Below are 24,110 nucleotides of genomic sequence, written 5' to 3' on the forward strand. Positions count from 1 at the left end.
ATTGCAGCAATGCAAGGGAGTGATCAATGTTGCATCCAGGAAAATACGTCTTCGTGTAATCGAAATTTTTGCTAAATTCTCGGTATTCTTCACAAATTCAATGACTTCCTCATGGTTCTGGAGAAGAAAAGAAAAATATTGGAGAAGAAAAATAATTTACTTTTTCATGCTCACAGTTCTTTCTTGGAGCAGAGCGCAGCAGAGGTATTCAGATTTTTTGTCTCTCGTATTCTCAACGAGTTTACATATGTGATCTCATGGTTTCTTCACTTTTCCTAGCAAAAAGAGTACAGGGAGTAGCAAAAAAAACACGAAAATATGCTTGTTCTTAATGTAAACGGTGAGAAAAGATTCATATTTTTTCGTGCTTTTTGTTCAAGTAACAGCTCTGAGTTGCATCTTTATTTGTTAATTGGCTTCTTCCATTGTTTGAATCACAGTGGTGGCTTTCATTCAAACACAGCGCCACAGCCGTAGATTTGCAAAGCGATGGGTGGCGCAATCACTACCGAGTGTACTTTTTATGGCTCAGGGTAAGTTCAGCATGTGGTTCCCGAGAAAAAAAACTGATAATCATTTGAATATGTGACGATAATTGAGTCAACTGTACACAACTCCACTTCTTAGGAGTAATTCGCATTCATTCATTTGAAGCGCGAAGACTAATCAGCAGTTGGAATGCTCTGAGACAAGTTGTCGGATCAATCGTTCAGAGAGAACACGGGAGTCTGAGAGCACGTCTCCGACAAAAAAAAAGACGAGAGGCAGAAATCAGTATTAAACATAATTTTCGCTTTTTTTGAAAAAAAAAACTGATTCATGTTATCGTTTGATTTTTGTATTTTAGTCCACGCTATCTGCTTCGACGCAATGATTTTTTCTTTCAAAAAAGGTACTCGATTGCATTACGTCACGGAAATAATACGACTTCACTTGTTCAAATAATCGTTTTTTGTAAATCCGGACCATGGTACACGAACAAAAAAAAATCTTTTGGGCTACAAAGATCCGTAACCCCGTTTTGTAATGCTAATCACCTGCAGTTTGATTTTTCTACGTCTATGCCTAAAAACATTTTCATTTCCATTCAGTCTTAACTAATTGTGGAAACGAGGGGGTGAACAAACGTTGAAAAATGTTCAATGAAATATATCGAAACAAAAAAAGGAGGTTCGCAATGGATTATAAAGATCTCTTAGAAGAAGCAAAAAAATCTCCAAGTCATTTCTTACTATCTTATTAAATTTTATTTACTATTACCCCATTACTGGATATTCTGATGTGTCCCAGAAGTGCAAAATGTCAGGTGGTCGTGGTCCCTCAAGTCGTTCGCTCAGCTGTTGATGCTCGGATCGTCTTCGAATCAATAAGTTCGTACCTTGTGTGCTCGAGGCGTTCGAAGCTCCGACACGGATTCAGCGCTCCGAGCTTCCGTCGCCATTGGTCGCTGCTTTTCGGGCCATCCGATGACGCGATTGCCAGAATACGGTAGTGTCTTTCAACGCCGCAGCATTGACGGCCGTGCATATTACGCGATTACGAGCGCTTATCCCGCATTTTCCACGCTTAGAATCGTAAACTTTATTGATTGATTATCACTATAACATTGCTAGTACTTCCTATGAGGCTTTCTATTGGAACTGTATAGAAGCCGACTTTTGAGGGATACCAGGATGTAAGCTTGCCAGCTGATGTGACAACTAGCGAGAGAGGAATAGTGTGGACTGCCCCGCACTGGTATCACTGACGCAGTTAGTTCGATCACAGGGTGATTGCGATAAATGCACTAATGACCAGCCAAAGGCCGTACTTGGAAGAAAAGCGGGGAGCTGCAGGCGTTCCTCGCCGCGATCGTTTCCGATGGATCCATTCAGGTGTGTCAAACGTAGCTGAGGATCACTTCCTGCTAATTATGGGTCAGCTTCAGATTAGGTTGACTCTGGTGTGGAGCATAAAACGCAGCTTTCTTTCTCGACATTTATTAGAATCCAGGACGAGTTGAAGATAGAAGATTTACGGATTAGGTGTTACCTAAAGAAGCAGTGGAAAACACTGAGGGGTTACTTTTGGAGTTTAGAGGCTAAGTATTAATTGTCACTGACAACCACTTCTGACACTTCATTATTTAAGAAGAAGGTTTCGATGGGAAAAAAGGCGAAAGTTTAAAAACTAAGAGAGTCCTTTGCATTGGAGTGCAGTCCCTTTTTTATGTTGCTTTTTGTTGTCAAATCTCATCTCTTTCGCGCTCTAGTGATCACAAGTGAACCTCACAAAATTACCTTCTCGCAGAGCCTCATCGAAGAGAATACTCTAATAATTTGTTAAATTCTGATAGATTATTAAGCAATTTGGGTTAAATTACTAAATTAATCACAAATTATTCAATTTCACAAGCCATTCGAAAGGACAGGGATGCAATAAAGATGGGAAGTGCTTCATATTTTTTCGGACGAAACCTGCAGTGCTTTGTTCCCTTTTTCTTCAGAGAAGAAAAAATTCTAAGCTAATTTAAATTTGCGCGTTTAACTTCCGTCTTTTTATCTTTTGATGCATAATACATATGAAAGTTTGCGTTAGAGAGCCTTGCGGCCATGATCCTGAGCAGCCCGTAAAACAAACACGGATGATTACTGTTTCCCCGTTTTTAAGTGGTTTTCATCGTCGACGAGATGAATTGAACTACAGCTTCTGAATGGAGTTACTCCCTTGAACAATTCATTTCGAAACTTTCCTCTTTTTCACGTTCAAAATAGAGCTTTTGAGGCACTGAAAGAAAAGAGCGGATAATTTCTGAAGAATCTTTGTGAGATCTGCGTTTTACAACGAAGGAAGAGCTTTATTCAGAATTGTAAGCAGAGGCTGCAAAATACGAAATGCAGAAATATGTGCAACAGAGATTGAGTTATCTGAGAGCGCAATTATTTGTAAGCCTTAGGAACGCTGTGAATCCTAAGCACATGTCATGAGTCCCACTTATTTTTTAATGTACTTTATCTATTTTAACTTTTAATTAATTAACTTTTAATTTTAACTTCTGTCTTTCAATGTTTTTTATCGCCTCCACAAAACAATTGAGTGGTCCCATGCAGTTAGCCAAAACTTCTGAGGGTGACCGCCCCGTCTGCGATGTACCTCGGATCCCTGGAATGCTCTCGGAACTGTTTTGCGTTCGCTTAAGTTTAAGGACACTCTTCGGATCAGTGTCCGGCCGGCCATGGAGCCGACTGGAAGCGCGCCGCTTCTGCCGCTATCGACTTGCTCTGGCCTGTTTCATTGGCTGTAACAAACTCATCACTGTTTGTTCTTCGATGCACAGTCGAGTGCATAATATTGACTCAGGCGGTGCTACAAAACAATACTTCATGCCGAAATGAATGAGGATTCTAAGAGAGGGACCAAAGAGTCAGCACCGCGGTCGTGCAAACTCTTCCTGATCGGACTTTCTTTTCACATTTTCCTTTCAAAAGATGTGACCGTATTTGTAACGCCATCGTTGGGATTTTTTAAATGACCATAGCAAATCTATGCCAGATTTTGTTGCGATTAAAAATGTGGAAGAAGCAATGACCGATAAAACTCACAATGAATACATAAGTTGAAAAAAGAAAATTATCCCTCGGACAGATTTTGAGAGGAAAACAAGTTCTCACAATTGTTTCAAATGCACATTTCTTATCTTAGAAAAAACTTGAAGTAGAGTTACAGCAGTTTCACCTTGACAGCAAGATGAATGTTTGCCCAAATTGTACATTATCTGTTTTAAGTATCTATTTATCCATGAAGTTCATTTCTCCTTCCTTTGAGAAAAAAAAACAATCCTCAAAGTTGGTGGACACCATCAATCAAGACCTAGCTCAAAAAGGGAACCTGATTTCGGCCTCTTTTTAATTTTTTTTTTGCAGTTATATCAATCTTCAGAAACACCTATTTGATTTTTCTACGAGGAAAACCAAACTTCCCTCTTAGTAAAAAGCTTGACCTATGTATTCACAATTGAAGTTTTTATTAATTTAGTTTTAGAAATTTTAGAATTTTAGAAAGTACATGAAAATTGTTAGATTGACAGCTTGACCCATGTATTAGTAAAAGGCTTGATTTTGCATGGCTATTAACTACTTTGGGGCCAGAAGAAATTCAGAACTATAGAGGAGATTCTGCAGTTCATCGAAGTTTAGAGAAAGTGAAACGAATTCGTTCAATGCCGTATGGAGATCTGGTAGATGTAGTTTTACAAGGCAGGCAGACAATGATCCGACAACTTGATCCATGTATTCACAACTGAATTTTACAACAATTTTAGAAAGTACACAAAAATTGTTAGATTCACGAGTGAGCGTGGACTCTATCTTATCTCTGTAGATAAATCAGTTTATGTGAAGTAATGTTAAGAAGTGAGGAAAGAGCCGGTGCTGAAGCCAGATGCATCCGTCTGCCCGTGGAATGCAGGGAATGGGGTGGAGTTCGCGGTTCTTTTTGTTCCTCGTCGTGCCGGTCTCGAACGAACATTTTCTGCTAGTATTACCATATTTCATCACCGTATAACGGTTTTGTGAGAATTATCGTACTCGCCGAGTGTTGCCGATCTGAGTGGGAACACGCTGGCACAATTTTTTACGATCTCGCCCTTATACGATAATGATCAAATAGCCAGGTACGGATGGATGTAACTAAGGGTGGCTATCCCCTGGAAGAATTTCCAACGATCAAAATGCTTGTAATCCGGAAATCTTTCGAGTAACCTGCAGAAGCGAAATTTCTATGTTTTCTCTTTCATCTTCTGTACATAACAACCAAGTTTCGAATCGTTGTGGCTGCTTATTCAAAGCTTAGAAGCAGATTTCCACGCAGTGCAGATTTACTATTTATGGTGACGCTCATCACGTTTACGGATTAGTGGCTTAATCCATAAGAAGACGGGCGAGAATCGAGTGTCGAGGAGACAAGTTGCAAACAACTCTGCAGACGAGAAAAAATGTCTGAATCAGCTAAACGGTGCCATCTCGCCGTCGAGACGTCTACCGAGTTTTTCCCTGCTACTTTCAGGCGGTTTGATATGGAAAAACAGTGTAATGATATTTTCTATCATTTCCTTCCTTTTACACTTGTTTTCTGCCGTATCTGTTAGTCTACGCATCGCTTTTTTGGAATGGGACAACAGAAAAAAGTTTGGTGGAATCTCTTTGGGTTTCGGGAATCAAAACCACCCGTAAGGCGTCGATCCACTTCAGAAGAAAAACTTCAAAGAATATTTTCGTTTAAAATTCTAGCTGAATAATCTTCTTGTATACGTTTTCTTCGTCGCAAGCATTGCATTTCGAAAACATTCGAAAAAAGAAGAATGTTCCATTGTTCAATGCCAGAATTATCAATTATCATCGATGTTTTTTGCAAAACTTTGTCTTGCGAGTGGATTACTGCCCAGATATCATCATCCAGAGTTTGACTACGAAATTCGATTAGTGACTCCGACCGGGAAGTACTCTGAAGCCGTAGTTCCCTAATTATTCCGTTTCATTCGTGCACTTCTCGCTCCAGAATTTTCTGTTTTTGGTTTTGTCTGTGTCTTCTTGGATTTGCAGAAGAATCGACGTCATTGGTAATTAAAATGCCAGGAAAAAAACAAAGAAGTGCATGGTTTTTGATCGCAACATCTGCATGTGCCATAAGAAGCGTATTCTGCACAGAATAATAGTGGAATAAGTAACATTCACGTCCGTTTCTAGCCCTAAGGGAAAAATTAATAGAACTAAAAGAACTTTACGATAGACGGAGATAAAGACTAAACTTTGACAAATTCCATACCTGTTGTGCCTCTTCCGAATTCCGACGTAGTCTAGGTGGAAGTTTTGTTCGTCACCTAACCATCTTTATCAACTCCAAAGTGTTAGTTCGAGTGTAGCACGGTGGCAAGAAGTCCTCACACCGTCTGCAATTCCGATAGTTTGGCTCTGGATCAAACTAAACTTTCATTTTTCCGGTGCCGCTAAATTGCTAGTGGTCTGGTCTGGGCGGATAAAAACACTGAACTTAGATACATCGGTTGCCCCTGCTACTCATTCTATGAGCAGCATACGCCTTCCGTTCCACAACCGCAACCCCACTACCGGTTCTGGTTTGAACTCGAGCTGAGCCAAAGGTGCTAATGAACTGAAAACAGTCTATTTTTTCTTTTAAAATTTAGAAGAGGGTTAAATTTGGTGTTCTTATGGTCTTCTAGATCATTTATTTTTAATTTCACTTCCGGCATGTGTCAGAATCTTTGTCAGCGAAAGGGAGGCTTTGGACATGCTGATCTCAGACCAAACTATATCTTTAAAAGCTCCTTTCTTGTAGAAATGGAATCTGCCAAATGGCCACGAGGTAAGAATTACCAACTCGTATCGTCTCATTTTTTTTTCGACGCATTCAGATTGATCACATACAGACGGCTCGGTTCCTTCCGCCGCTGTACGTGTCCTATCTGCTTTCTCGGCAACTCATCCTCGGATGTTCTGAGCACAAATTGAACGGAAAGCTCAAGATGTAGAGACAGCAGTGTTGGTGACCCAACTAATTGATAGTAATACATATCTCGAATTCGGCTCGGCCATTATGCTGCCAACCCTGTTTTGCACCTTTTTCTTTTTTGAGGCCAGTTAGTAATATCTTAAGCAGTCCTTCACCTTCATATCTGAACAGTTAACATACCCGAATAAAAATCTTATTGGATCCTTTTTTTGGAAAAAAAATTACTAAAGAAGGAGCGGAAATTCTTTCCACTCCTGGATATTGTTCCTCGGTTCCTGAAATACTTCACTCTTCGGTTAGTTGATCCACCCTAAATTCGTTCTCTGACAATAATACGCCAACATTTCTTGCGAGGGATCTCAGCATCGTTGGTCTACGCTTAAACTAAAAGTATGGATGATGGGCGAAGGATAAACCTGAGCATACGTGGGCTCGCAGCGGCTAAGAGCACAGAACTTTATTTTGCACCGGACTTTCATTTTCAAAGATCCAAAAATTAGTAACTCGACCATTTTTGTTATTTTTGTTTATTCTGCTACAATGCGAATTTTTATTTCTTCTTCTTGGTCAAAGTGCATTGCTGCTAAACTTTAACTTTAACTTTAACTTTCGTTATTTTGTGCGAGATTTGTAAAATGCACCTTCTACAAGCGTGAGTTTATTCTGAATCGACATATTTGTAATATTCCCAGCATTCCCAATATTTTATTTGATTAAGGCATTTTGGATAGTTTTAAGCTGCTCCAATCACTCTGATTATTTATGGTCATTAGGTGCGCTTAGATTTGTGATAGAATGCTGAAATCAATGTTCAACGAAGGTTCTGATTGCAATCGCAGCTGCCGTTGACGAACAAAGCGTCGACATCCAACCGAACTTAGTCGGATTGCAAATACACACAGTGCCACCCACCTCTGCTTCTGCCACACTTCGTGCGGGCCCAAAATTCGTACCTGATTCGTACCGCTTCGAACTCTATACCTATCATCTGAACGTTCCTGGCCTCAGATTTTTCTTCGCCAACTCTGAGGCACCATTGAATTCGACGCAATTCGTGCTGTAGAAGGAAATGCACATCACATAGCAACGATTTTTTTCGTCTGCTCAACGCGGCGATGTTTGGATACCCTCAAGTTGCATACGTTCGCTAATCGCCCGTCGTTGACTTTAAATCACAGTCCACTTTCATTGCTTCGCTTTGGTCGGCTTAACTGAACGCTCCACGTTCCGGTAATTCGGCACCATTACCTTGAGCGAAGCTTGTACGGTAGCAATCCAAAACTCTCTCCCCCTGAGATGCTGTGGTGTTGGACGGAAGTCAGAAAAATTGTCTGTTCAACGTATTTCCATCAATTTCCTTAGTTTGTCATTGCCGTTTTCGATTTTTCCTCTCTTCTCCTCTTTTTTTGCCTTACTACATCTTATATTTTCAACTCACAGGCTATTTATTCGCCGTGAATGTTTATTTTATGAGTCACATGAAGAATCATAAAGAGCATTTAGACATGTATTTAATACACTCAGAATTTCCCAAATGGAGCTGCAAACATCGCTGATCAACACGCGGTAGAATGTGGTAATGAGGTGAACAGCACTGGCAAAGGTCCAGCAATAAGCCATGAACTTACGAAAAAACGGCTACTCACTAGGCGATAATTCCGCAGGCGTGAAATAGGCAAAACAACGTACTTTGACGAATGTACTAACGCTAAGATTTAAATTTCCAAGATCGCCAGTCTCAGCAGGAGCCGTTACGGAGCGATTTTTTCAGTGCCTTCAAGGCCTTTAATAGAAGTTAACACCTTCGCATTGTTCACATCAAAGAGATGATGAGGGGTCTTCTTTCGCTTCGAGAAGTTCACGCGATGTTGCATCTGAAAGAAATATCCATAGCCACAAAAAGCTTGCGATGAACTTCCCTGCAATTTCATGGCTCTCATCACATCGGTCTTTGCGTTGCTCGTGGCGCTTGAGCTCACAAAACGAGTGATATAATCCTAGTGAGCCCAGCAGAGCACGTAAGGCTTCGCGCGGCCGCATAAGCCTCTTCGCCTTACCGGCCATCGCATTACAAGCGGCTCTAGCCTTATCGCTTCAACTCATCTTTGACTGAGGCTAAGGCCTCTTAAACCCTCGCGAAACCAGATAGCTCCCATGAACATCAGCTCTCTAGTACCATATGCTATCTTGAGCCATTTCTCTGGTTTGTGATTAGATTCCGACACGATTTTTGCTCTTACGCATAGTTCTATTTGTGCCCAACAATCTTCGGCTGCTTCATTTCTTCTCATACCGTCCACTAGTACTCTTGCTCATTGTATACGTTATATATGACCACAAAATAGATCACAGAATTCTCAGCGCCTCTGTGCAAAACTCTTGTACACTTCTGCTACTTCTTTTCTTAACAAAAACTGTTTATTGTTGCCCCGGGAGAGAACGGCTGTATTAGTAATGTTTGGAATGTAATCTTTAAATATGGAAGGTTTTCGGGAAATTTCTCTTGGAATTTAGCACCGTCCTATTAAGCATTATTATTAAATGTTTTTCTGTCATTTTTTTTTCAGGCACATTTAATAATGTTCTGCATTATCATTAAATGTATTAAATGGAAAAATCACGCAAATCGAAAAACGCTACAACGAAAGAATTACGAACTCGAGGAACGTCCAGGAAATCTAGTGGATGCACAGTTAAAAATAGAGGTGGATCTCAAAAACCAGCAAAAGGTTAAATTCGAGAATTAAATCCAAGTCTAAGCTGGTCATTGTTCAGGACTTTTTCTGTGGGAATGTGCGCGGGATGTGAATGCGTGTATAGTTTTGATATTTTTCCAGATGGAAGAATTAAAATATTTTTCCGTGATGGATTTCGAATGAAGCAGCCTTAGTGATGCATTCGTTAACTTCCGCTTGTTACACATTTTTGTGCAGTTCTTATTTTCGTTTGACGTAAAAAGATGAAAAATATTGGTTCACTTTGACCTAGATCTTTTTAGATAGAGGCTCGACAATAAAAGTATTGAACTTGAGATTTAACGAAAATGGTCTATTATAGTAAAATCACTGTCCTCCAAGGGCGCTTCGCAACGTCTTGGATGCCTTGTTTCCAGCACTTTTATTCTAGACGACCCCTGGAATATTTTTTACATGACTACAAAGATTTCATACTTGGGTGCACGGATAATTATATGTTTTCTATTTCGTTTGAGTAGTTTTATATTTATTTGTTTTTATCTACATATTTTTTATTTTTGTTTTATATATCCTCTGGCTCAACTATCCAATAAAAGGACACTGAGTGGTGCCATGCAAAGAAAGTAGTTGTCTACCGCTGCCATCTTATCGACCTTTTTCGGATTAATGCCGGTATCAACGTTCTTGCCAACGTTTTCAGTTCTTTATTCACGTTAATAACGAAAAATTATTCGCGGTCGATTACGGATTTATTGGATTGGATTTACACGGACAATAATGTGCTTTCCACTTTTTGGTATGTTCTGAGAAACATTCTTTTTGTGATTTCCACGTGATATCCAAATCCTTCTTCTCGCAACCGCGGTTCAGCAACACAGTGATGCATCCGACTGTGCTAAAACGGTTTAAGGCAGTTCGCATACAAGTTCCAAATCGAGTTCATTTCGGCATATAAAGAGAAGCGATAGTAGGTACTAATACAAGATAAAAGATAGTAGGGGCTGCTCGAAAAATGGGATTTTTTTTATTATTGCAGGGGATTCGTTGCGACAGGACGAGATAAAAAGTCAAATGATTCCAAATTAAATGGAAAATAACAAGGTGAAGTGAAAATAGTGTCTTAAATCCACTAAGGAGGTTAGTTAGTCCTCGAACTTCATGGCAAACCGAACGTTAGCGCTGTCCGTATCCACCGCCAACGAGCGGACAATCTCCAACTCATCGTTGTCTCTCTGTATATGCACACTACCGCCTAGGGAATTTTTTTTATTGACCAGAACAAAAACAAAAAAAATAAGCTGTAAATTTAGCTGAGAGCAATGGAACGAATATAAAGAAGTTCGTATGATTTGGAGTAAAAAAATATTAAAAATTTACACACCGATATTTTCTCCCGAATTCCAGTTCCCCTCCACAATTTTGATAAAAGGAGAGAGTACTTTTCACGAAGCAGACTTCACAAAGATGTACACGAGTACTCACGAGATCTCTCATCATTTTCTTTCTTCCTGATCTACTACCGTATCCTCACGGACGTTCTGAACGTTAGGAATTCACGGCTATGTGCACATACTCCAATGATAGTTATCCTGCGTATTCTTTTCTCGCTTCGATGAAGCTGATACCATACTCATACGAGGTCGATTTCAGGTAAATGCTGGCAAATATGAACGGGCTAGCTGCACCGACACCGCCAGCCGTCGCTCAACCGACCGCGAGAACCGTGCCTTCGCTTACGCGCACGTCCGCGCCGCCTTCTTCGGATATGCTCGAGTGCAGCACGTCGCCAACAAACATGTCCGGCTCGGACGTTTCCGGGCTGTCTTCCTCTGAACTGGCTGCGATTCTCTTAGCAGGACAACAAACTTCCGTGAAACAGGAATTCCCGGAGCCACACGTGAAATCGGTACGGTCAAAAGGTTCCATTCGTTTCACTATCTGCCTGAATAGAGTGCGTACTTGGAACATTCGGTGCTGTTGCACATTTGCGTTTCTGGTGCTAAACCAACTAATATGGATAATAATTTAGACTTGTTTCTACGATTTTATAATAAGAATCCAACCTCATTTCTGCAGCAGACTGGAATTTTAGAGACTTCTGAAGTCTAAAGACGTATCCAAGCTGCATTTCCCTCAAACCTTAGAAAGGGAAGCGTAAAACCACGTGCAACAAGAATAATGGCGCAACACTAGGAAGTAGTGTGGATATTTCTATGGACGATTTCGCTCCATCCCAGTGCTGATCACTTTCGAACCTTTTCACTTCTGAGTCATTCACGCCTATCGCCATACTTTCGTATGGAATACTAATTAAGAAGCATTTATGAATTTATTCACGTATGCGTCAACGTTTACGCTCATTTCGTCAGAAAAATTCCCGAAGCCAACCATCGTTGTCATTCAAACCTAAATTCCTTTATTGGCGGCTATCTAACTCTATCGAAGGTTACCGTAGTTGAGAAGAGGTGTAATTGGTCTCAGCGTGGTAATTCATCCCTTCGCTTCATTTTTTTTTGTCCTGTTAGTCATTCCTTCCTCGTGAGTAACTTTTTCTAAGTTCATACAATGACGCTATAACTATGCTACGTGAGCGATTTGGCTTCAGTTTCCGCCTCGTGTGTTAATTTTGAGACATTTTTCTCATGGATAAGAAACGGCGCACACTGAAGTAACGGTGTAGAACCTTCTGGATTTTTGCTCTGCTCTTCGGCTACAGAATATATATGCTTACAGTCCTGTATTCACCGCAAAATATGTATACATATTATTAGTATTGACTTATATATGTTATACTTATACTTACTTTATAATATATATTATATTAGTCTTGACCAGTTATTAATTGAAAACTCAAATCTCAAAGAATTTTGTAAGGAAAAGGTGGCTGACTTCATTTCACATCATTTAGGGCTGCCTAGCGTAAAGTATACCATGCAGCGAGCCTTTCCTTCGATGTCAGTGCTACCCCAGGAAGCTCGCTGCCTTAAACAGCCCAGATTTCGCGAACAACGGTGACAATACCTCAAGAATTGAGGTGGAAACACGACTTAACTGAACTTTAGCAAGTCAATTTTAAACTGCATAGCTCAAAAGCCAAAGGTTCGGTTGACCGAAGTGATATTCAGATATTGGAGAATTTTTTTCCTGCAAATACTAGGAAAACGCTTTCACATCTCACCAAAGAAATTCGTGAGCCTCTATAGTTAGCTTCAGTCTTTTACACAGCAAATTTTTGTCAACAAAATCCATAACGCCACTCACAACAACGTTGGTGCCGGTCATTTTGATGGTCCGCTGTTGGTGTGGTGTTCGACGGAAGGCCCCATAAGATGCCCTATTGCTTCTTATCGGCAAAAGTTTCGATAAGCATTCAATCTCTAAAAGTTCTCCATGATGTGCTGATAAAAAGTGCAACTAGTAATGCTTACTTCGTTCATCGCAGTTCCACAGTTCCGTACTACAAATAAACAAAGTTCTTCCTAATTACAGATTTCTCTTGGAGTTTTACCCCAGATATTAGTGAAAAGCTAACAAAGATTAAGCACACATTCGTTTTACTTCTCTCCTGAGAAACTGAACGGACTGAGATTGTTCTTTCTAGTATACCTGTTAAAAACCTAATCCTGGTCATTTTCTTCCTTTCACAAATCAACTTCTTTGCTTTTATACTTATTTATTTATTTAAACGGCTGTTTCATATCTATGAGTTCATCAATTTAATTTCTCCTGGCTGCAAATTTATCCATTCTTTTGAAGGTCTTATCTTTCAAAGTTGATGCGTTCAAGACCTTTAAATATATTAACCCTGTTGTTTCAATGGTATTTAAACTTTTTGTTTCGGTCTCTTTCTTCTTGCAGACAGTAATTTGTTGAATGAATATCCTTGAAGAGAAGGACGGTTGTATCTTAGTGAATCATCCCAAAAGATGAATTTTATGGATAGGGTTAACACACTATGACCTGACGTAATCACGCCAATATCGAAGGAAAACTATGCTTTTTTTTCAAATTTGAAACTAAGGTTGCTACGTTGTCGCTGAATTTTCTGAATAATCGTTAGCACATAAGCCATTCAGCATAATTGGTGTGACACGTAGCCTACACTCTTTTAGCTATTAATAATTAATAACATATTTATCACGAAATTGACGTTGCACACAAACCCTGGGGAGAACGAAGAGTTCGGATTGTAGACTGCGGAAACGAGCGTGCCTCCGCTCGTCTTCCCCTTATCGTCGTAAAAAACGGCGTGGGAACCCCTTCAGTTCCTACGAGGTGATTAAAACGCACCACCCTTCTACACGTCCGGTTCTTTCCTCGAAATCAGTTGCAACGCGCCACCCTTGAGCATGCGGCGCATCCACGATCGAGGATAAGGTCTCCTCACCAACCTATCCACGTAAAATCAATGAACAGGCCCAAGAAGATGGTGCGTTCTAACTTACTTCGTGCGAACTAAATGGGTCCCAGCGCCGTTTTTTTACGACGATTAAGGGGAATTGAGCAGAGCAGCACTCGATTCCGTAATCTACTACCCAAACTCTTCTACGGAGTAGAAGTAGAGCTTCTTCGAGTTTCCGTACCACCTTAAATTCACCAAAAGCTGCCAGCTTAACCATTCAGCCTGAGAATTTTCCCTAAATGTTGAGTTTTTCATTTACCGGTTCTTCTCTACTGAATTTACTTTCGAACTTACTATATTTATGTTATTTCTGCAATGTTTTTGTTTACTGAGCGTTAGAGTAAATCAAATAATGTGAAACAATGCAAATGTTCCGACTTAGCATCTGTCTACAGAATGTAGTGGCGGACTGTCAGAGACCTGCTAAATGCTCTGTTTCGCACTCTGAGTTCATACTTAGCTTAAACTTTCAGAAACCTAAAATTTACAACTACCGTTATTCTTTAATCCTATCATTAATACATGCACATTCTTTGCGTCAATAGGGTGGTGGCGGATTTGTCTAGGAGGATAATAAGGAATAAGGACATAATACATGGATAGACCCCGGCAAATCATTGCATGCGCGTTCGTGAACCTCTGCATTCCTAAACTGTAGTCGAAAAAGTCCAAACATCGTAGAGAGATTGATCAACGCTGAATATTTTAATCCTTTTCAAATTTTTGATATACACAGCTATTCAACTTTGTAACATGTTCGCTAAAACTGCTTTGTTTGAACCGCTCAGAAAGTGCTTGGAGAAAATTAACTTCTCTCCTTTTAATCCACATTATGTTTCAATTCATCTATTGTTGGCTATTTTGCTTGAAAGGAGATCAAAGAATCAATTATTTCCTAGCAAGAAAAGTTGAAATATGTTGGCCAAATGCAGGAGAATGCAGGAGAAAGGTTATGTGTTCTTATGGATTTAACAAGACAAGATCTTTTTCCTGATAAAACTAAACTGCAGTGTCATAAAATAGCAAGGACATGCATCAAAAAATTTTTTAAAGAACTGCTACCAAAACAAAAGAAAACGCTGACACCGAACTGAGTGACGTTCACTACCACGATTATTTTTCCAGGAGCTGCCACCTATGGCGAATCCTCTTTTCGGAATGTCCGATGCAGCTGCTTTGTTACAGTTTCTCCAGGCACAACAGGCTGTTGCCCAGGTTCGTCACCTCGAAATTTTTGTTACAGCGTTTTTCTTTGTTCCTTAGAATGCTCATATACAGCGCTTCCAGAAAAAACTCTAGGAATTTTTAACGAGAACTCTTCTACATTCTTGTGCTTTTGATAAGATATCTTAACAATTAACCTTCTTCATTGACGAGGAGATTTTTTGAGAATCTGAATGATTTTGAATAAACACGGATATGCGCACATTCCAAACAATCTGAAAGCGAAAAAACCAATTTTTCCAATGATTTATGCATATAACTCTGCCTTTATTTCGTCCGATATGCTGTGACTCTTTCAAATTTTGCTTTCTTCTGCGTAGAAATTACCTTTGATTATTTTTTTTTGCTCAAACGGGTCCTAATTTTTTTGTACAAGAACAGGCATTGCATTGTCGCATTACCCTACTTCACGTCACTATTAAAATCGTCTCCAAAGGAGTGATTTTAATAGTGACGTGAAGTAAGGTAATGCGACAGATGGGCTTTAAAAAAATCTCAATGACTACATCAGAGACTCACTCTGGATATTACATTTTTGATTTGTTCTCAAAGAAATTCGTGTCCTCCACCATTCCTTCTTCTCCTTTTGTTTCAGTTCCATGCCCAAGCGCAAGCAGCTGCTCAGCAACGAGCCGCCATCCAGCAACAACAACAGTCAACACCACCGGAAAGGAAAAGAGTGACTTCTGCTTATATTTTTTTTCTATTCATCCTTCTCCTACTATATTTGAATTCTTTTTGCATGAAAGGACTAAACATTTTTCGCCTAGTTCTAGCTATAGCTTAGGATTTGCGCCGGTTCTTAGAGGGCCAGGTTTTCCTTGTTTTTCGGATTTGTTCTCTCTTTTGAGATGAAAAAGAGGTACCGAGCAAAGGTCCATCTCCTTCTTCTAAATCTTGTTTTTGCAAATTTCTTCTCTCATCATGCTATGTACTTAATAACTACTTTTTCTGATTACTCTATCCCTCATTTCATTACAATCCTCACACCCTCAACTTTTCTCGGCTCTATCCGCATCCCTTCATTAACACAGATACGATAAGGCACCAGATCCAGATTGATCCAGAACTGATAAATAAGATTTAATTTTGCAGCAGACCTAATATTTTGCAAATTGGTTCTGCTTGATTAGATCTTTTGTCCCCTTTCTCTTAATCGCTATCTCATACTTTGATCCGTATCGACATTGCCACAAATCTATTGATCTTCAGTAGATCAAGTCATGTCAGAACCTCATAAATCGATAAACGAGTGCACAACTGTGCCGTTTTAAAGAAAACGGGATCAATAAAACATTAAACGCACAGTTGTCACCGTGGAATATAGCAACTTCTATCTATCGATTTGAAATCGTTCGTAATTAAATGCAGTGAAATGTCTGGTGAAAGGAACAAATTTTTTATACGAGAATTTTTGCGGCAAAAAAATGAGAAATGCAAAATCGATGCTCATTTTCCCTGGTGCATAAATGAAAGCAACAGCGAGGACAAAAAAGGTACTATTGCTACCAGTTGGAAGACATGATTTATGATGTTCCCTTCTTTCTTCCTCTCTTTCTTTTTTTATCTATCCTTTCCTCGCTGTTTCCAAGCACCTCATTTGTACATGTAACACAAGTTTTTAATTGGCAAAATCCACGAATCCTGAAAATTTGAATTTCAGTCGTACCCGTGCACCTTTCAATTCTGCGTGATCTGCCAAAAGGACGTGCACTCCTCGAAGCTGCCGTGCCACATCCGACAGTGCCATGTCGCCAAACCGATGTTCCAGTGTCCAGCCTGCGATTTCACGTCGACGTATTCGAAGAACAACGTGAAGAGTCACATGGTCTCTCTGCACGGTTTAGCTGTAAGCCTTTCATGCCTTCTCCATCGGATACTCAGAGCATGGGCTGAATTTTTAGGGGGACCCTATCAGTTACATGGATAAATATGCGGCTCAAGTGGACGAGTTCATGAAGATGTGCTTCCCAAACGGTATCACTTTCATTTCCCACTGCAATTCTACATTGCTTTCTACTTTTCAACGAAGACATCCTATTTGTGAAATTAATTTCGGAGGAAGTATGTTGGTGGGAACACGGATCACTTTGCGTTTGTATACATCTGGGGATGATCCTGCGGAATTAGATACGTCTGCAGCGCGTTGTCTATGTCAGAAGCTCAGTCGGCCGGATTTTCGTCGGCTCATGAGTCGTTAACGTTGACGTGTCGAATATAGATAGCAATGCAGGAATCCAACTCTTACAGGGGCGATTTAATTGCAGAATCTCAAGCCAGACCTATTCTGGGAAGCGCTACCATTTCGTAAGAAATAGATATCCAGGGAACCTACGGATCACTTACATCAAACTGCAACCTTTTTCTTTGAAACAAAACAGAAAGATCATAACGCCTGCTATAAGTTTGCGTTGATTTCAGAGGGTTGAAAACCTAAGGGGAACAATTTTATGTGAAGCTGCGAGATATTCGGTTTGTTTCTCTCTCGCAAAAAAAAAAACGAAAATACCATGAGCACCGTTAGCACGCTCTCATTGGACCAGAATGAGATCACATCAGAATCAGTCTGAGAATGAAGTTGGGAACTCAGTAAATGACATTTTTAATTCGTGTCTGAGCGTTTTGTAACCATTGAATTATTTCTGTTTTCCTTTATCGTAAATACTATCAGACGCCTCTATCTCTTGAACTTCTGGATAATCTGGCCCTTCGTTAAAGGTAACGTATCACGAAGTTGAGAACGTTGATGTGTCCAAGCGAATAAGAAAGGGTGACACATATATGTAGTTCAGGAATATGCGCGCCATCACTTTCAGTGCTCTGTAGTACCCAGCAAAAACCTTGTGAAACACCCTTGGTTGCTGCGTCCTGACGATGCAACTTATTACGGGCACTAGGATTCTGTCATTCTGCAACGGGACTGCGATTGTGCGGATAAGGCAGCTTTTGCTGTTTATTTGAGTTATATTAATTGGATTCTGATGTTGGACGAAAACGCAATTGATCGCGTTCTATTGCGTAACAAGTTGTATTGTAGAAGAGATTGGTGCAAACTAAGCTTTTCCTCACGTTCTTTCTTCTGGACTGTTAGGTGGAATTAAGCGTGATCACGCTAGTAGTGAAATACACCCTTTGGCATATTCGTAGGAGGATTCCAGCGTTGTAAACCTCGTGATACGCTGCCTTTAAATCAAGAATGGACGGCCTAGATAGAAGTTTGCCGGCAACTAATAGAAATTCTGATCGCAATGTTTCCTCTCAGATTTATTTCTGATCTTCTATACCTATAGTAGGGTCAGAACGACATGAAACACGCTGCGCTCGAGGCGGTGCAGTGGTTCTGATCGAGGAGGAAGCCTCGCTATCACGACTCTTCCACTTCATGATAGTCCTTCCTCGATTCGATCCGCTTCCTCCAGCGCACCGCTACGAGCGCAACCGCCTACGCAACTGCACTGTGCTCATGTCGTTTTGACCCTACCATATACAGCACCAATTTCAACTATTGTTAGAAAAGTTGAGAAAAGAAATAACGCTTCATAAAAACATGCACAGCATCAGAAGCTAAAGAGTAAGGCATATTGTTTGTAAAGTTACTGCTTCCCAAAGATCCTATTTGAATTTTGCGGACGAGTTGTCTACCATGGTACCGTTCTCACTAGTGGGCCTGTCCCGTACTATTCTTTCCAAATTGCTGATTACGCTTCCTGATTCCATCACGCCACGGAAAGCCGATGCCGTCTGCGCAGCCATTTTACATCCACGTGACTTTTGCTTATTCTACAGCATGAATGAAGAAATACGTCGCGTTGTGACAATTTTAACCAGAAGTGACACCGAAGCATCCAAGAAAAAAACCATCAAAGAAGGAAAATTTGAAGAGAGAGAAGCGTCTGTGGCAACGAGTGCACCAAAGTGTCGATTGGTAAGTTCTACGGAGGAAGGATACCTGTGCCTGCCATTGTAACTGGCCAATACAATGACTTGCGGGGGCGAGCCGATGTGTCAGGTTAATGTTTTTATCCTCCCAGACAAAATCCTCTGCTACCAATTTATCAGAAGGGATGGAATTGCTGGTTAGCACGAGGGCGGATTCGAACCTCCGATCGATCGTGCAGCCACAGCGGAGCCTCTTGCCGACTGCGTCACACCCGCATTATAGAAAAAACGCGATAATTATGGGAAACTGAGATGTGCTCGCTGCTGCTTGCTCACAAGGGTATAGATCAATGCCGAAGCATTTATCCTCTGATTTCCAACTAGCACTTATTATTATTAAGACGATGTGTTTTGAAATGGATCAAAGACCAAAGCACTTCCTGCCATATGCCTCATGAGTAGAAGAGAAATAACGATACTGCTAATGTGCTGTGGATATACCGACAGTAGATCAAAGGCATCACCTCACGAATCTGAGGTGGTACGGATTTCAGATGGAGTGTTCTTATATGGGATAGTAGATTATGGAGAGGAGGGTGATTCCCGGAAGACACAGTTTCGAGCGTTCCGGCGCGCTATTTTCCACAAGGAGTTCGATTGGAGCGCGCCAGCCTTGTGCACGTGCCGCATCTTCCGGGCCGTTTTTTACGGCAATTAAGAAGAAATGGACGGAATCACCCTCCTCTCCATAATCTACTATCCCGTATATGAATACTCCACCTAAAATCCGTACCACCTCAGATTCGTGGGGTAGTGCCTTTCATAGTGAGTGCTGCGTAGAGAGATCAACACAGTCCAAAAGTGCCTCGGCGAGCTCTCAGTTTAGCAATCGGGAAAGAACGTGGCTGTCATGAGAAACCCTATCTGGGGAAATGGCTACATTTTCCGTTTTTTCTAGAAGAATGTAGCAGTGAAGATCAGATAAGCTCTAGAAACACTCTCTATTCAATCCAAGCTGCCTTATCACCTCAATTGAATGCAGAAATGTGTTGCATCGAAAATGCCCCGCGTTGCCCAGTTGACACTCCAATTAGTTGATCTAAAAAATAGTGTCAACTAAACCAAAAATATTGGAATGCATATCTCTTGTAGAGTGAGAAATCGCCTGTCGAATTTTACCTTCGTGGGCATTTTTCGTTCTGAAAACGCCCAAGACTTATTCCTCAACGCAGTACGTCCAAAACTGTTATCAAAAAATACAGTAATAACATATCGATTGATTGATTGATTGATTGATCAATTGTGGCCGTATTCTGTTGCAAGCCCCAGATGACTGACGGTAATTTTGCTCAATATTGCAACGTTCAAACCAATATATTAGTGCTTGCATACATGCATCCCACGGCATGGAATTTCTCATCTTCTTCTATCTTCCTACGGGACTGCATCGTTACTTCCGCGAATGGTGACACATTTTTTTAAACACAGAAGGTCACTGACTCGCGATTGCGTTGCCTTAGCCCAAGGGGAACGAACATTGCTAGTGACAGCGAGTCCTTGTCACTGCAACGTATCTCCTTGCACTGAAGTATGAAAAGTGTGAAGTACGAAAAATCCATGTTAGGGACCAGCTGCGCTTTATTTAACCTAAAGACAGCATATAACGAAACCGACGTAGCAGGAAAATATGTGGGAAATATGTAATCCGTGGAGCAGATTACGAATATGAGCGTGTTCCCACACAAGTCCCTTCATCTTCCTGAGAAATGGCGTAGGAACAGCATTTGCTCCTACGAGAACTTTGGAACGCGCTCGCTTCTGTTCCCTTAGCAGCTTATTCACTGCTTTTATTCGGATAGGTTGTTGAGGAGGCCTCATCGATTTTCGACCGCTCGCTAGTGGACTCGGCACGTACACAAGGATGGACATTTTCCACGTTTTCACGTACCTCGTAGGAGCAAATGCTGTTTCCCACGTCGTTTTTCATGATGATTAGGGGTAACTGAGCGGCACTACGCTCATGTTCGCAATCTTTACCGCATACTCTGTATTTTCCTACGGATTTCTTAACCTCTTATGTTTTGCCCCTTTTATTCCTCTGTGTGTAATGCTTCAGTGTAGTGAAATCCTCATCAGTGCAATGACTAACTGCTGCAGACCCCGATCCTTATCCTGTAGAATTTGCGGTTGTGATCGTTCGCGCCGGTTGTGATCAAGCAGATAATTTCTTTTGATTCGTAGCCTCCATCTGGATTAAAATGAAACTGATTAAATAAATTGAGAACACTCTGACGCTACACAGCCAATGTGTGAAGATAGGTGCCGGTTATGAGTGTTAGATTGTTAAAGACATGCCCTTGCACATAATTCTTGCAAAACTATCTTGATAATGATCAGTAGTCGATGAGCGACGAGGATCAACGCAATAGGTCTCCACGAGAACGCGGCCAGTGAGTCAAAATCTCATAAACGACGATTTCGCGGAAGTTTAACCACGAGACTATTTCTAGAAATAACAACCTTCTCCACGTCTGTTGTGCACCGCTGAAGATTTTAGCGCGGTAATTTCTAGCAGCACATTTCCGAGCTTATCTGCTGGATGATGCTGTGTTGTTAAGCGTTTTCAGCGATGAAACCAGGACGGCATTGGAAATGCTGCTATAATAGAGAAGTGGAGCTCTGTACGCTATGTCCGCCCATATGAGAAAGCACGAAAGAGTGAAGGAAATGCTCTATCAGATTGAGTTACATATTTGTTGAGGAGAAAGGGAGAAAGTCAAGGAGACCTCTCAATACACGAGTAAATGACCGTTTAACAGCTATGTACAATGAAGGAAGGTTCGTCGGCACATATTGAGAGTCGTAAGTGATTTTAAAAGTGTTTCCGAAGTTTCAATCTTGCTGTTAGTGGCGTTGACGCTACGAATTAGTCCCTCTGGATTGTATCCAAAGGTGCAATGGTTGCATCGGGCAAAGGTTGCGATGTCAGTAAACGTTAAAAAACTAAAATCTTATGTCAATTATTAATATTCTGAAACAGCACAGAGACTGAAGCTTCAAAATATAACCTGCAAATTTCTAGCTATTTTTCCTCATCTACTGCAGTTCAATGAACACTGAAATTTAATTCCGTTTTTAACATATCCATATTATAAAACTGCAAGTAATGGAGAATATTTTCCTACCAAACACTAATATCCACAGTTGTCCAGAAAACAAGAAAGTTCAAAGACCTTCCTACTTTCTATATCTTACCATATACTGTGTTACACAACGCAACAGCTACGCATGACACCTACAGTATCTTTGTTATCTTTAAATCCTACAATTTTCGGGACATTTAGAATAGGGAGCACTTGTGCATTTCTTTTGATTTCTTGCATTTCCCTTATTTGGCAAATTTTACGCTTGTGCAGGAGAACGCTGAGAGCAGTAAGAATAGAAAAAAATTGGTTATTGATTGAGATGCTCACTTTTCGAAAAGTTGTTTGAAACCATTTTTTAAAATTTAATTTGTAAACAGTTGTGAAGCACTAAAGATAGAGAATTCCTGAAGGATTAGTACGAAAATGAACATAGAACGGCTTTCCTGCAGATTTCTGTGATTATAAGAAATTTATCAAATTTCTGTGTCATAACATCGGTTTTATGATGGTAGTGTAGTAAGGGGGTAGTTTTTTTTTTAAGAGGAATAATGCATATTATCAGAGAACACTTCTACTGTATGATTGAATTATGAGAATTCAAATGAAACGCAGGATATTCTGATCTCAACTTTGTATGTAACAAAGATAACAGAAAAGATAAAAATCCTGGAAAAAACTGCCTACCACACCGCGCTTGTGATGATAAAACCGCGAGAAGTACGAGCAGAGTATTTTTTACACCCACTTTTGTTTTTGCAAATAGTGTTTTTTTTTCTATTTTTCATTTCTGTAATAGAATCAGTTTATTGTAGAATAAACCAGTACACAACGACTCTTTGATGAAGAAAATTGCTATTTAAGATGAAAACGCAAACCGGACAAGAAAATGGGGAGTTCATCCACGCTTGTACGAGCCCGCGCTAGCACTAAGCCATGCTACACAAGACCCTAATAATATCCCCATCGACGTCACTGTCGCTGCGTTGATTCTCGAATATCCAGTGCCTAATATAGAGCGGCAGATTTTGGTGAGAGATTATCATGGCTGTGTTGATGACTCTCCCAACATTCTGGAAGCATCCGAACTACGTCTGATCCTTCAGAAAGCAATTTTACTTATTGAGAAAGCACAATAATGCGGGAAATCTGCGGCTTATCCTCTGATGGTGAGGTAAGAGTTCGTGAAAGCAGAAAGGTATATAAAGCCGTACTCCGCGCACACAAGCCAAGCACCCCAGTTCCACATGCGTTCTCTGTCCTCCTCGCTCTATTTGTATGTATTGTTTGCGCTTTAGTTCGTGGTCGTGGACGTCCGATGCAGGGCCGATCGTCGCCGCGTTCACCCACCAGCCCACAGCAGTCTGCTGTTCGAAGAAGTAGCCAACAGGTTAGTTTATTCCCTCGATAGAAGTGATGGTCCTCACGAAGTGTTTCCTCTTCTGCGATGCAGTTTTCGGAGCATTTCCGAACACGAGCATGTAGGCTTACTCTAATGGCTAACTCTCAGCACCACTGTCTGTCCAAAATATCTGCATTTCATCAAACATTCACACAAATGATGATGGATTTTATCCATGCAAAAACCATGCAAAAATCATACTAAAGTTATTACAAGAGAAAGGCGAAGAGCGCCGAAATTGTCAGCTCTGCTGAGTGGTACCAAGGTAGTCTTAGCTGAGGTTTGTAAGAATGACATCGTTCTTTTAAAGTTCCTGCTCGACGTCAGAGAATAGAATGTACAGTGGAAATGGTAACGTTCTCATGTATGATAAGAATTCAATTTTCTTCGACGTTTTATGCTGCTAAATCCGATTCTATCGGTACCTCAACGGTTTTTCATAGATGGATGAAGCAACTTCCGCAGTTCGTATTTTTAGAGAAATGTAGGCGTCTGCGAAAATTATTATAAAAATTAGTTTCTCATTAGGGTCTTGACCGTCTTTGAAGGTGCTTTGACGTTAGTTTCATTGCAGAGTTCGGCACTTCGTCGTCCGTCGATGGTGCATCCACAGCACGAGATGCTTGCTCTTCAACAACAGCAGGCCCTGCTGGCCGCCGCTCAGAGGTCAGCTTACGTGTCTTGGTCCGCTCTGTGTGATACACAGTGATGCATTCAAATCGGTCCCTTTACAAATCGAACAAATGGTTCAAAAATCGAATGAATGGGAGGTTTGCTTCTATAGACCAAGTTATATTTGAATTTAGACAAAAAAAGGATAAAGTCTCAGGCGTATCAATCCATTTGGGATGCGCCAA

At 40.6% G+C, this 24,110-nt stretch overlaps 1 protein-coding gene across 2 annotated transcripts in view; it reads left to right on the plus strand.

Annotated features, from left to right (window-relative positions):
- The window catches only part of RB195_010932 (uncharacterized protein), a gene marked incomplete at both ends in the record, with an annotated part of 48,103 nt that overhangs the window by 17,995 nt on the left and 5,998 nt on the right, over window positions 1–24,110 (plus strand). The window contains 7 exons of one of the 2 annotated variants that reach the window (XM_064192139.1): window positions 10,858–11,109; window positions 14,731–14,820; window positions 15,425–15,508; window positions 16,493–16,678; window positions 16,734–16,806; window positions 23,150–23,241; window positions 23,828–23,919. In XM_064192139.1, coding sequence (XP_064049723.1) covers window positions 10,858–11,109; window positions 14,731–14,820; window positions 15,425–15,508; window positions 16,493–16,678; window positions 16,734–16,806; window positions 23,150–23,241; window positions 23,828–23,919 — 869 coding nt within the window. Of the gene's footprint in view, window positions 1–10,853; window positions 11,110–14,730; window positions 14,821–15,424; window positions 15,509–16,492; window positions 16,679–16,733; window positions 16,807–23,149; window positions 23,242–23,827; window positions 23,920–24,110 lie in introns of those variants that run through there. The other variant, XM_064192140.1, reaches the window with a different exon arrangement.

Source organism: Necator americanus, chromosome III, assembly GCF_031761385.1.
Source record: "Necator americanus strain Aroian chromosome III, whole genome shotgun sequence".
NCBI classification, from domain to species: Eukaryota; Metazoa; Nematoda; class Chromadorea; order Rhabditida; family Ancylostomatidae; genus Necator; species Necator americanus.